Source organism: Lactuca saligna, chromosome 4 (genome assembly GCF_052625555.1).
Source record: "Lactuca saligna cultivar CGN05327 chromosome 4, ASM5262555v1, whole genome shotgun sequence".
Lineage (NCBI taxonomy): Eukaryota > Viridiplantae > Streptophyta > Magnoliopsida > Asterales > Asteraceae > Lactuca > Lactuca saligna.
In genome coordinates, this window is record NC_136420.1 from 98,043,387 (window position 1) to 98,057,080 (window position 13,694).

The 13,694-nt window shown below is 30.5% G+C and overlaps 2 protein-coding genes across 2 annotated transcripts; both read left to right on the forward strand.

Moving 5' to 3' along the window:
* Window positions 1–437: 437 nt before the first annotated feature.
* On the forward strand, window positions 438–8,417 carry LOC145039940 (uncharacterized). The gene is made up of 18 exons (XM_078987935.1): window positions 438–566; window positions 682–803; window positions 1,020–1,145; window positions 1,220–1,341; window positions 1,443–1,527; window positions 1,625–1,760; window positions 1,873–2,048; window positions 2,144–2,264; window positions 2,359–2,547; window positions 2,638–2,706; window positions 2,836–3,062; window positions 6,073–6,176; window positions 6,335–6,562; window positions 6,900–7,139; window positions 7,285–7,365; window positions 7,508–7,723; window positions 7,825–8,263; window positions 8,360–8,417. Exons 1-18 carry the CDS (start codon window positions 438–440, stop codon window positions 8,415–8,417), a joined length of 2,868 nt encoding a protein of 955 aa, XP_078844061.1.
* A 51-nt stretch (window positions 8,418–8,468) lies between these two features.
* Window positions 8,469–13,006, forward strand: LOC145039942 (uncharacterized). The gene is made up of 5 exons (XM_078987936.1): window positions 8,469–9,300; window positions 9,383–10,600; window positions 10,703–11,405; window positions 11,494–12,302; window positions 12,921–13,006. The coding sequence occupies exons 1-5, from the start codon at window positions 8,469–8,471 to the stop codon at window positions 13,004–13,006; spliced, it is 3,648 nt and encodes a 1,215-aa protein (XP_078844062.1).
* Window positions 13,007–13,694: the final 688 nt, after the last annotated feature.

Below are 13,694 nucleotides of genomic sequence, written 5' to 3' on the forward strand. Positions count from 1 at the left end.
ATCTACAAAATAACTCATATAATATTGCATATATAAACTGCAAAATTCTTAATATTACGAATTTAGACGTACAGTGTGTGTTAGTTCAAGGCTTTATGTGGCCCTTTTTTTTCCAACATAACAAAAGAAAACAGATATTTACATATCTACCATTTTATTAGATTTATATGTATACTATAGCATCTTATTTCCTAATTATGTCATTTTATATGTAAGCTATAAATTTACTAATTTTAAAAAGTCACACTGTCATCCTATACAATTTTACGTAATTACCCTTTTATTAGCTTTGTTAACAGAACTATCCTTCTTGTCCTTGGTAAACTATGAATAATCATTAGTCATCATGCTTTTTAAAATTATTTTTATCAATTATTTATAGTAGTTCTCTATTATATAACAACTTATCTTCGTTACTACATTTGGTTTACAGCGTAATGGAAAACACCAACGTTACCATGATCAGTGACTTGACACTTGCACAAGATGACTACACGATCAAGGTTCGAATCATTCGTCTGTGGAAACAGATTCGTATGATTGGAATGATATTGATGGACGAAATGGTATTATGGATTTTTTTAGTTTTTTGTTTTAATATTATTACTTTATACATGTTAAGTTATAATTATTTTTATGTATAGTATAACTTATTATTATATTTTTTTCATCTATTTATAGGGCGCCAAAATTGAATGTAATGTGGATAAACCATTTTCATACCTACAAGGAAATAATTTGGAAGAATACGGTGATTACTACATTCAAAAACCCACAATAGGGTTAAATAATGGTGTTATAAAGTTTGTTGATGGTCCACATAAACTCTATTTCCAGTATAGCACTAAGGTTATTAAATGCAAAGACTTTTGTGGCCCCCGGAATTCCTTTGCTTTCATTGATTTCAAACAACTTCATTATAATTCGATCCAAGCCAATTTGTCATTTGGTTAGTGTATTCCTAAAATGCCTTTGCTAATGGATTAACTTATCTAACTTTAATTTTTACACAATAACAGATACATCCTTACACTTTTCATTTTATATAATATAGATATTATAGGAAACGTTTTCCAATGTTTTCCATTGGAACCTCCAAAAGACAAACAGGAGCAGAAAATCACACTAAAAATGGAGGATTTAGAGTGAGTTTCATGCTTTATAAATATATTTAATATTGTAATGATGCTTTGTTTTTTAATTTTATTTCTTTTTACAGAGGACATGAAGTTTTTGTTACTCTATGGGGACGTTATGCAGATGAAATTGTTGCATATGTTTCAAAGCATCATGGTCATTTTGTAATGATTATTCAACTTGCTAAATTCAAGAAAATCCGAGGTACGTATTACCATGATACTAATTTGTAATATTTCTATTATCAAAATCTTGGTTTTATGAAATTGTTAACATTCATACAAAAATTAAAATATCCATTTCAGATCGTCCATATGTCAACAACACCTACTTAGCTACAAAGCTTTTTATTGAGGACAACATTGTCGAGATAACTGCTTTCAAAAAAAGGTTTCATGAATTTTCCAAATGATTTCTCATTTCAACTCAATATTTTATTAACTCTTATTTATGATATATAATATTTATTAAAATTCTAAAAAAATAGTTTACAAGCAAGAAAAACCTCTTCGCGTTCTTCGGTCTCACGTGCATCGGGATCATCAATCATGTATTCACTACATGATGATTTTCTTCAAAAGAACTCCTTTTACAAAATATCCACTATTCACGAATTGAATGAGGTACATAATTCATCCCCTGTTAATTTAATTAATCCAATACTATAATATTAATCAACCCCATATACACCTACTATCATAGGGAAATTGTGCGGTAATTCTTGGAACAATAAAGATGTTTGAAGATATGCGGCCTTGGTACTATAATGCGTGTACAAAATGCAAGTCAAAGGTTATTTTAATGGATGTTCCAAATGAGGCGGTCAATGACTTGGACCGCTTTGAAGAGAAAAAGATGATGTTTTGTCCAAAAAAAGATTGCAAAGGCAAAGATGTTATTGCTGAACCAAGGTATGTAACAAATAAAAACTTAATATATTCTAATTCAATGATTTTAAATTTATTTTTAATGTTACAAATTTATGTTTATATATGTTCTTTTTAAGTTACATGATCAAAGTTCGAGTTCAAGGTTTAGTTGGAGTGGTCAGTCTTACAATGTTTGATCGTGAAGTAAGAAACCTTCTGAAAATATCTGCTGCTGAATTAATATCAAAATATGAAAGGGTATATGTATTTTATAATCAATACCATATTGCTAATTTAATGTTGTTTTTAAAACATTTATTTAATTCATATTGTTTACAACTAATTTTTTTAGTTCGACAACCCAAGTGACTTTCCAAATGAGTTGAACGCCATGCTCAATAAAAAATTGGCTTTTAAGATCGTTGTCAAGACTTTGAATTCCTCAAAATTTGGTCGTTATTACAACATTTCCAAGATAACAGATAATTTCGACATTATTGTTGCTTTGGAAAACATTGAGAAAAAGAATATCATTGAACAGGTAAAAATACACCATAATTTGATTACTTTACTACATAATATTTCATAGAATCCTTAATGTACCAATTTTTTTTTACCCGTAATATTATAGGATATGGATAATGATTCTGTTAATGCAGTTGGCTCAGAATTTGCATCTCAAGACACAGTGGGTTGTAAGGTAATCAACACTTTTATGTTTTATATATATATATATATATATATATATATATATATATATATATATATATATATATATATATCATCATTTTCATTAATAATTTATCTTATTTTCTCTTTTTAATTTTAGGATGTTAATTCCCACACTGATGATAATACTCCTGTGTCAAATATTCCATCTGGTAATAGTACAAGTCCATCATCAGTAACCGCCACCAACAACCTCAATTCTCCACCTACAAGTGTCAAACGTAAACTCGTAGATATTTATGATCTTGATGATGATGTTTATGAATCTGCAACAAAACCTAATGCATCCCGTGTTGACAATGACAAAGCTGGAATAACAACCAAATTGTTGATTCCAAAGGTGGAAAAATGATCCTAAACAACAATCGTTCTTTGCTAATCATTGCTTTCTTCTAAGATATTTTTTTTATATTTCCTTCTTTTACTTGCATATTATTTTGGATTTCTAAATTTTGTGCTTGGTAAACTATGAATACTCATTTGTGTTATCTTTTACTTTTTTTAATTGAATAACGGAATTGGGTTTTGGATGTTTCCTTGTGGTAGCTTCTACTAAACAGCAGTATTGTTTTCTTTGTGTTTGTTCATAACAATATATGGTTTGATCCATTTTGGTTTAATGATTACCTTATTTTGCAAAGCAGTTTATTATTGAATCAATGCAAAGTTTATATATATTTTTTATCTTTTTGCTGCATTTGTCCCTGATTATATAACTCTACTATTTGAATCCTTTTGTATGTTGAGGTGTTCTCATTTTGGCAATGAAAATATCTACAACGGTATTGACTTCATGATTCTTTCCATTAATGACCTTTTTTAAATAAATTTGTATAAAATCTGTGAAAAATGGAATCAAGGGCATAAATGTCCATTTTAGACCTGCATATGATATTGTATGTGAAAGGGAAATGTAACTACATTAATGGAAACTGAAATTTACCTAATTACCCTTTTATTATAAAAAATTGCATTTATAGCAACCTACTTTCATTTAATAGCAGCCTACACATTACTTTGATGCTTTCAGAATCAAAACTCATATTTAAATATCTATCATTTTATTAAATTTATATGTATACTATAGCATCTAATTTCCTAATTATGTCATATTATATGTAAGTTATAAATTTAATATTTTTAATAAATCAAAGTGTCATCCTATACAATTTTACATAATTTCCCTTTTATTAGCTTTATTAACAGAACTGTCCTTATTGTCTTTGGCAAATCTTCACAACGGTATTTTATTAAATTTACGGTATGCAAATGAGGGAGAAAGAATGTTGAATTTCCGTGTATAAATACCTTTTTGTTTTGGTTTTTTCTCTGCCATCAAATTATAAAAATTATGCCACATAATTTTGACCTAATAATCTACAAAATAACTCATATAATATTGCATATATAAACTGCAAAATTCTTAATATTACGAATTCAGACGTACAGTGTGTGTTAGTTCAAGGCTTTATGCGGCCCTTTTTTTTCCAACATAACAAAAGAAAACTACAAAACAATACCCAACTAAATTACAACTTTATTTTACAAAATAATAATTCCATTACACCATATTAATTAAATTTACAGACTATTTTCATATTGTACATAATAGAATTTCTTCTTTACAAATTTTTTTCATATTGTGCATTATAAAATTGATGAATTTTCTTAGTTTGTGCACTGTGGTGATATGCATGCTACTTAGCCACCAAATCAGTCGCATCCTTTACAGCATTCACAGCAAGATCCTGAGCATTATCAAAAAATAAAATTATCACCATTCATACAAAATTTAATTATATATTTTTCAAATTTTAATAATACTAATAAAAACCTTTGGAATTATCAACAATCACTCATCAAATTCTGCAATCGCCAGCTGTTTGCAGGACCCCAAAGTTGTAGCTAGGTACTCCAAAGTTGTAGCAAGGAAGGGGTGCAGGTGATGCTGCTTTATCTGTGTGGACATTTATGCCCTTGTAGCAAGGTACTCCAAATACACATGGCAGTAATCGTATGTGGAAATTTATTCCACATGGCATAAATACATACCTAAATCGACAAAGTTGGTTACCATTGTCTATAACTTATCAGTATAATTATTATACACATAACTAAATCGACATTATTACTCACAAACCCTAGAACAAAGCCCTTTAACCCAAATAAATTTAGCCATACCGACGAATTAGCACCATCCCACATATCTTGCTAACTTTATGGACCCTCCATTTATCATTTTATCATTAATAAAAAGCGAATCATACAACTATGCATCACAATCTCATGAAAATTAACTGAAAAAATCAAAACCAATTCGTGATTTTTAGAAACTAAATCTCTACAAATAAACCCAAAATAATGTTGTATTTTACTTTCTATTTACGCAATACTTCATAAAATATTAAGCCCTAAACTTAACAATAATCGATGATCAGAAAATTTGAGAAGCTAATCTCGAAGAAAAAAGATGAAACCCTAATTAAACAAAAAATACCTTTTGTTTTCGTCAACGACGTTGTTGCTGAACCCATCTCCGCTCCGATTAGTTTGTCGGCACCACCTCGGTGCTCAACATCATCCTGCAGTTTAGTACACTTCTGCTACGCCTGACCAGTTCTTCCATTTCATTGAATCGGAGACGGCTTCCTCCTACCGTGTCTTTTATTTACAGGTGTTATTCTCACACTCTCATTTTCTCTCTGTTTTAATATTTAATCATTTAATGTATTCCTTATAAAATAAAGCAATTGTAATCTATCGGTCAAAAAGCCTATTATCAATTGGAGTAAAATACTTTCAATAAATAATTTATACACGGAAATAAAATATAAATATTTTATTTATTTAGTTTGTATATGATGTTGGGTTGGTTTATTTCGCAATTAAAGCTGGGTGATAATTACGAGTACTTGCTTGCAACCCATTTATTATAATATATTAATTTTTTTTATCATTGTTATGTTATAGTTGCATTAAGTTCATTATTGACAGCCCGATTACATCACTAAAATTTTATAAGTCGTTTATTTTTATACGTCATTCAATTAAGACACATGTGACTTTGAATCCTAATATCGCCGTTGTCACCAACAGGGTCGTGAAATTACTGAAATTGTCACCGGTTAACAGCGTTGCTACCACCGGAGTGCTCATCAATCCCTCTATCGTCTTTGCCCTTGCCTAATTTGTGCTTTGTCGATTATTATTAGTAAAGTTTTTCTATCTTTCTCGATCTCATTATCACTCTGTATAACTATCTTTCTATTTCTATCTGTTTGTTGAATATTATGGTCAATATAATTTTTTATTACATAAATTGCTTTTTGTTCTTAAGCTACACAGACGATATGAATTCAAATGAGCATAAAGATAAACGAAGACATAGAAAATTATATTTGGAAAATAGAAGATCCAATCTTATGTCCACCACGTCAATTGGTAATTTTTTATATATAGCCCAATTTACTTTTATTTTCAATCATGTTTTATATTTGACTTATGTTGTGCAAATATTATTTTATATCTTATGATGTATTATATCACATAACTATCACATCATGTAATAACACATTCTTAATATTATATATACATTGTAGGTATTCCTCAACAACATTCACCCCGTTCAACCAATTCTACATATGTTCGCATCCATAATGAAAATGTCAATCCAAATATATCATATGCATATCAACATACAAATTTCCAATCTACTTCAACTTTTAATATTAAGAATCCATTGTCTGTTGCTGCCAAAGAGAACAGAAAACTTAGAAAATTATATTTGGATAAGAAAAGATCCAATCATTTATCCACAACGCCGTCTGGTATGTCTTTTTATTCCTATGACACCGGTTTTTATTGCATTTTAAACATATTTTATTTTATACACATTCCCCAAATTCTGAAATCCTATTGTCTTTTACCTATACTCTTCTATACATTACAATTTATATTTCATTAAGATATTGTTATAATTTCACACCTAATACCTAGCACGGTCAAAATTTATTTCAATTTTTTTAACATTGGTATTTCATAAATCCCTTATATAGTAGGTGTAATTATATGATTACATTTATTTTTTTATATTTTTCTTATTTATCTTATCTTAAAATAAATGTTATGTGTACTGTAACTTACATATTCTTTATTTTTTTACAGTCATTTCTAATATAACTACCAACATTCAAACACCATCATCAAACAAGTTGGCATATCATGGTGGTAACAATCAAAATGTCACCACAACTTCTTCATATGGATATCAACAAACACATGTTCAATCTACTTCCAATATCTATATCGATACTCCATTATCACACAACGCCAAAGACAAACGAAAAGAAAGGAAAAATTATTTGGATAAAAGAAAATCCAATCACATATCCACCATGCCAATCGGTATATCATATATATCATCTTACTTCTTTTATTTTATCCATCTATAGTTATTATAAATATTTTAATAAATATTATGTTCTTATATGTGTTTCTTTATTATTCCATAATTAATACATATTTATATTAACATATATTACAATTATAGGTAATAATGGTCGTCATCAAGAACGTTTTGAAGACGCTTCTAATTTTACTACAAGAACTATGTTGTCCAAAATTACCAATGGTATAACTACGCTTTTATCCAGCATATTGTTTCTTACTATATATGGTATACATATTATTATAATATGTATGCATTTTTATTTTTTCATTTTTATCAATTTACTTTATAAATTTAATACTAAATATCATACTTTTATTTTTAGTCAACGGAGAATGTTCAGTCTTGTGTCGTGACATGAGACCTATGATGTCATCTTCAATCACTCGAGACTATTCCAACAATTTATTGCGCAAAAATATAAATAAAAAAAAGAAGTTTCTAAATACTACTCACATACCCATTTTCGACCTAACGTCAGAAGAAGAGTTTCGTGATCAACAAATCCATAAACTAACTTTAACTTCAGGTGCCACAAAAGGTAACATTTAATTTAAATTTATCATCCACCTTTCTTTATAAACTATTACTCATCTAAACATTAATTTAGTTCAAACTTTATCATACATTTTTATTAAACAGATTACTTGGACCATGGTGATCAGACTTTTGTGTGTACGATGTGTCATGCACAGTTATGGAGGGATGAAGCACGTAAAGGCAATGCTTCTGGAAAGAAAACTTCTTTTTCCCTTTGTTGTGGCAATGGAAAGGTCGAGCTTCCTCAACTAAAAGAACCACCTAAAAATTATGAAAATCTCTTTCGTGTTGTTGATCCAAAAGGAAAAAATTTCATGAAGAACATCCGTCGATTCAATTCGATGTTTTCCTTTACTTCAATGGGTGGAAAAGTTGATTCTTCAATTAACAAAGGCAATGCTCCATATGTTTTTAGACTTAGTGGTCAAAATTATCATTGCATGGGAAGTCTTCTACCTATAGATGGATCGAAACCAAAGTTTTCGCAATTATACATATATGATACTGAAAATGAAGTTTCAAATCGACAACAAGCGTTCAGGTATTTCTTTATACGTTTTTTATAAACCATTAATTTTATATATTTCATATAATTATTAACTTGCTAAATTTTACATATAACCGTTATTCTTAACAGTACACAAAAAGAAGGGTGCACATCAACTTCTCATTCTTTTGATATCGAAATTATATAGTTTTTGAAGGACATGTTGGATTCAACGAATGAGTTGGTTAAGTGTTATAGAATGGTCAGAGATTGTTTTGATGAAAATCCTCATATAGATGTAAAGTTATGTCTTATAGGAAGAAGGCAACAAGATGGAAGGACATATAACTTACCTTCTGCTTCTGAAGTTGCTGCTTTAATTGTTGGTGATATTGGTGATGCAATTGATAACAGAGATATCATCGTAAAAACTAAATCAGGAAGTCTACAACGTATAAACGAATTACATCCTTCGTACCTTGCTCTTCAGTATCCACTACTATTTCCATATGGGAATGATGGATATAGAGTTGACATCCCTCACAGAGATTTTGATGATTCAACGAATAGCAAACGTTGTAACTGTACAATGAGAGAATTCTTTTCTTATAGAATTCAAGACAGAGTTAATGTTTTTTCATTAATTCTTAATTCACGAAGGCTTTTTCAACAATTTTTGGTTGATGCTTATACGATGATTAAAACTGAGAGACTATATTACATACGTAATCAGCAAAAAGTTCTTAGATGTGAATCGTATGAAACATTACGAAACGTACAAAGTGATGGTCGTACTGATATTTCCAACATCGGAAAACGTGTTATCTTGCCTTCTTCATTTACGGGTGGTGCACGCTACATGATGCAAAACTATTTAGATGCCATGTCGCTTTGTAAGTGGTTTGGATACCCAGATTTTTTCATAACCGTAACATGCAATCCAAAGTGGCCTGAAATTAAAAGGTTTCTTGCTGACACCACACTTAATCCCGAAGATAGGCCCGATATCCTTTCCAGATTATTCAAAATCAAGTTGAATTCTTTGATTAAAGACTTAAAGAAAAAAGCGTTATTGGGTCGGGTCCAAGCAGGTACCTTATAATACAACAATACTTTTTTATCATTATGTTTTTTATTATATTATAATATTATATTTATTTTAATAATTTACAGTTGTTTATACTGTGGAGTTTCAAAAGCGCGGTCTGCCTCATGCACATATATGTTTATTCATGCATTCTGATTACAAACTCCTAACTGTTGAACATATTGATCGAGTTATTTCGGCTGAAATTCCAAACAAAGAAAATGATCCAGAATTGTATGCACTTGTCAGTGAGTTTATGATGCATGGTTCATGTGGTTCTGATAATCCTAAATGCCCATGCATGATTGACAAAAAGTGTTCAAAAAATTTCCCAAAGTCATTCTTAGAAAATACCTCAGTCGATTCTGATGGTTATCCTATATATAGGAGACGTAATGATGGATCTTTTGTTGAAAAGTCTGGTGTTAGGTTAGACAACAGAAGTGTCGTTCCATATCATAAAGCCCTTTTGAAAAGATATCAGGCTCACATTAATGTTGAGTGGTGCAATCAAGCGGCTTCCATCAAATATTTGTTTAAATATATTAACAAGGGTCCTGATCGGGCTACTGTTGCAGTTGTTCAAAACAACGGAGATGATAATGATGATGTTTCTGTTGATGAAATACAAAACTACTATGATTGTAGGTATTTGTCTGCATGTGAAGCTTCATGGCGTATATTTGCATTTGATGTTCATTACAGATATCCTTCTGTTGTAAGGCTTCCATTCCATCTTCCTGGAAAACAAAATATTGTATATGGAGCAAACGATGATATTGAAGATGTCGTCAATAAACAATCGGTTTCTTCTTCGATGTTCTTATCTTGGATGAGCTGTAATGAACATAATGCTGATGCACGAAAACTTTCTTATGTTGAGTTTCCTACAAAATTTGTATGGAAACAGGAAGATCGTTGTTGGGAGCCAAGAAAACAAGGGTTTTCTATTGGAAGAATTCACACAGTCTCGCCTAATTTGGGTGAAGCATATTTCTTGAGAATTCTTTTAAATAAAGTCAAAGGGCCGAAATCATTTGAAGATATTCGCAAGGTTAATGGACAAGTCTGTCCTACTTTTAGAGATGCATGTTATGCGCTTGGACTTTTAGAAGATGATAGAGAATATATTGATGCCATCGAGGAAGCAAGTCACTCAGGATCTGGTTATTATTTACGGTTTCTATTTGCAACTATGCTAAAGTCTAATAGTTTGTCTAGACCATATTATGTCTGGGAAAATACTTGGCAATACTTATCTGATGGAATTCTCTACAATCAACGAATAAGATTAAAGACTCCAGGTATTATTATTTTTTCCATTATTTACACTACACACGTTATTTATATATTTTTCATATGAATAATTATACAATTATTTTTAAATTAACTTTACTATTGTACAGGTTTATCACTTAATGATGATCAGATTAAAAACTTGACGCTATATGAGATTGAAAAAATTCTACTCCAAAATAGTTCAAGCCTAAGAGATTTTGTTGGGATGCCTTACCCTGATCATGATTTGGTATCTTCTACAAACAATCGTTTAATTACTGAGGAGTTAGATTTTGATATAACGATTCTACAAAAAGAATCTCATCAGCTACTTGAGTCATTAACAATTGAACAACGCTCAATTTTTTATGAAATCATGACAGCTGTTAAACAGAAAAAAGGAGGAGTGTTTTTTGTTTATGGCTATGGAGGTACTGGTAAAACTTTCCTTTGGAAGACTTTATCTGCATCTTTAAGATCTAAAGGTGATATCGTCCTAAATGTTGCTTCAAGTGGTATTGCTTCGTTGTTACTAACAGGAGGTAGAACAGCACACTCACGCTTTATAATTCCTCTAAATCTTACAGAGGATTCTTTTTGTTCTTTTGGGAAAGACAGTGATGTAGCTGAATTGTTAAAAAAAACATCATTGATTATATGGGACGAGGCACCTATGATTCATAAGCATGCATTTGAAGCCTTGGATCGTTCTATGAAAGATGTATTCACTTGTGATCTTCGTACCAACTCAAAGTTGCCGTTGGGAGGAAAAACAATTGTTTTTGGAGGAGATTTTAGACAAATTCTACCTGTTATTCCTAACGGAAGCAGGCAAGAGATTGTTAATGCTTCATTATGTTCCTCTTACATTTGGTCAAATTGCAAAGTGTTAACATTGACAAAAAAACATGAGGTTAAGTGTTCTCGCATCCAATATTCAAGAAACGACAACTTTTGCAAAATGGATTTTGGATATAGGAGAAGGAAAGGTTGGTGGTTTAAATGATGGAGAGACAACTATTGATATTCCTGATGATCTTCTCATTGTTGATTCTACTGATCCTATTGGTTCATTAATTGAATTTGTCTATCCTTCTATCGTTGAAAATGCCAAGAATCCGATTTATTTTCAAGAAAGAGCAATCCTTGCACCGAAAAATGAAGTCGTTCAAGAGATTAACGAGCGTTTGTTAAAATTATTTCCAGGAGCACAACAGGAGTATTTAAGTTCAGATAGTCTTTCACATGCAGATTTTGTTCATGATAACATCGATGAAACTTTATACTCCCCTGATGTTCTAAATGGTCTTAGACCTTCAGGTATGCCAATTCATAAGTTGGTATTAAAAGTCGGTGTTCCAGTTATGTTACTAAGAAATATTGATCAAAAATCTGGATTGTGCAATGGAACAAGGCTACGGGTTATTGCATTGGACAAACGTGTTATAAAAGCTGAGATAATATCTGGAAGTCATATCGGAAACCGTACGTTTATTCCAAGAATGTCTTTGACGCCTTCGGATAAAAGGATTCCTTTCATATTTCAAAGACGACAATTCCCGTTGGCTGTATGTTTTGCGATGACAATAAATAAAAGTCAAGGACAATCACTATCGAAGGTGGGGTTGTTTTTTAGACAACCAGTATTTACTCATGATCAGTTGTATGTTGCATTGTCGAGAGTGAAGAGTAAAGATGGATTAAAAATATTAATTTTAGATAAAGATGGTAAACTTACCAATAAGACATCTAATGTTGTATTCAAAGAAGTCTTTGGAAATTTGTAATTCATAAAAATAAGTCTCATTATTTCGATGTTTGTTTTTATTATCTTACCTACTTATTCATCATTTTGTTTTTTATATTTAGCAATTTTTATTTAATCAATGTTAAATGTTTATAACATTATTGTCATCATCATTTTATAAATACGTACGTTTTTTTATTTATTTATACTTCTAAATAGTTAATTTATTGTTTATACATTTTTTGTCTTTATGTTAAATTAATACTACAAAACATGTAATGTTTAACAAAATATATTAATTTTTTTTAAAAAAAACCCGTGTATTACACGGGTCTCACACCTAGGATTGTTCACACCTGCTAATATCGCCAATGTACAAGAAGCTGGTGTAAAACAGTAAGTGGCTCTTTAATAGATAAATCAAGTATTTTAAAAATATATAAATATATTCTCAGAATAATAAATTAATGTAATTGGTAGTATCCAAAAATAGAAACGAGATCTTTGGGTTTTTTACAATGTGAAAATAATATCAACATACACACACCAAGCATCTATTATAATCATTTTGAAATTTATTTCATGTTTAACTTATGCAGATATTGGTGGGGGAGTCGATTATGATGCAGAAAGATCAAACACAAGGAATTATACAACTTTTGGAAAAGATATATCACACCCTTAAACTTAAACTTATTGAAAATATATAATAAAAGCGAATCTTTGTTTGTAGCTTTGTGTAAACTCAATTTAGCAAGAGGGTTGGTTTAAACACCACAAACCATAAAAAGAAATCGGCCCAACCAGTTCACCATCGGTTTCCCGGTTGTTCAGTTATTATGTCCCCCCCCCCCCCCCCCCCCCCTCCTTTGTTGTATTTTGCCAAACTTTTTTCTTGTAAAATGTTCAATCCTTACCATTGTTGTTATAGTATCGACTAATGGCTTCCCTTAGAAGAAAGGGAAGTGGAGAAGATGGATTACACCATGAAGTTGTAGCATTGTACAAAGGATTCTTACACAATTTTTCTCATGGACAATGTTCGTGATAGTCAAGGTGTCTTCCAAATAACTTATGTTTCTCACAAATTAAACGGGATTTTTTTATTACAAGTGCATAGTAATAACTTCTTGGTAATTTTGATGAATGGTATTGTTAAAGAAGATGAAACCTTCAAAATGGTTTCTCTTGACCATAAACTATCAAAATATCTCGAGAGCAAAATCGTCAAGAAAAGGGTTTACATCCCCGGAAAGATTTTGAACATCATTTTGGAGCACAAATTTAAAAAAGTTGCTTCCCCATAGCATTTATTTCAGTTTTATATTATCAAGAATAAAAGGACATTCATTTTAGAGGCTTATCGGGTGCAT

Coding starts and splice junctions, on each gene's coding strand:
- LOC145039940 (XM_078987935.1), top strand. CDS start 438: ATGGAAAACACCAACGTTACCATGATCAGTGACTTGACACTTGCACAA. Junction 3,063..6,072: donor GCTGGAATAACAACCAAATT/GTTGATTCCAAA, acceptor TTTGTTCTTAAG/CTACACAGACGATATGAATT. Junction 7,366..7,507: donor GTTGTCCAAAATTACCAATG/GTATAACTACGC, acceptor TTTTATTTTTAG/TCAACGGAGAATGTTCAGTC.
- LOC145039942 (XM_078987936.1), top strand. CDS start 8,469: ATGGTCAGAGATTGTTTTGATGAAAATCCTCATATAGATGTAAAGTTA. Junction 10,601..10,702: donor AATAAGATTAAAGACTCCAG/GTATTATTATTT, acceptor ACTATTGTACAG/GTTTATCACTTAATGATGAT. Junction 12,303..12,920: donor ATTAATTTTAGATAAAGATG/GTAAACTTACCA, acceptor TAACTTATGCAG/ATATTGGTGGGGGAGTCGAT.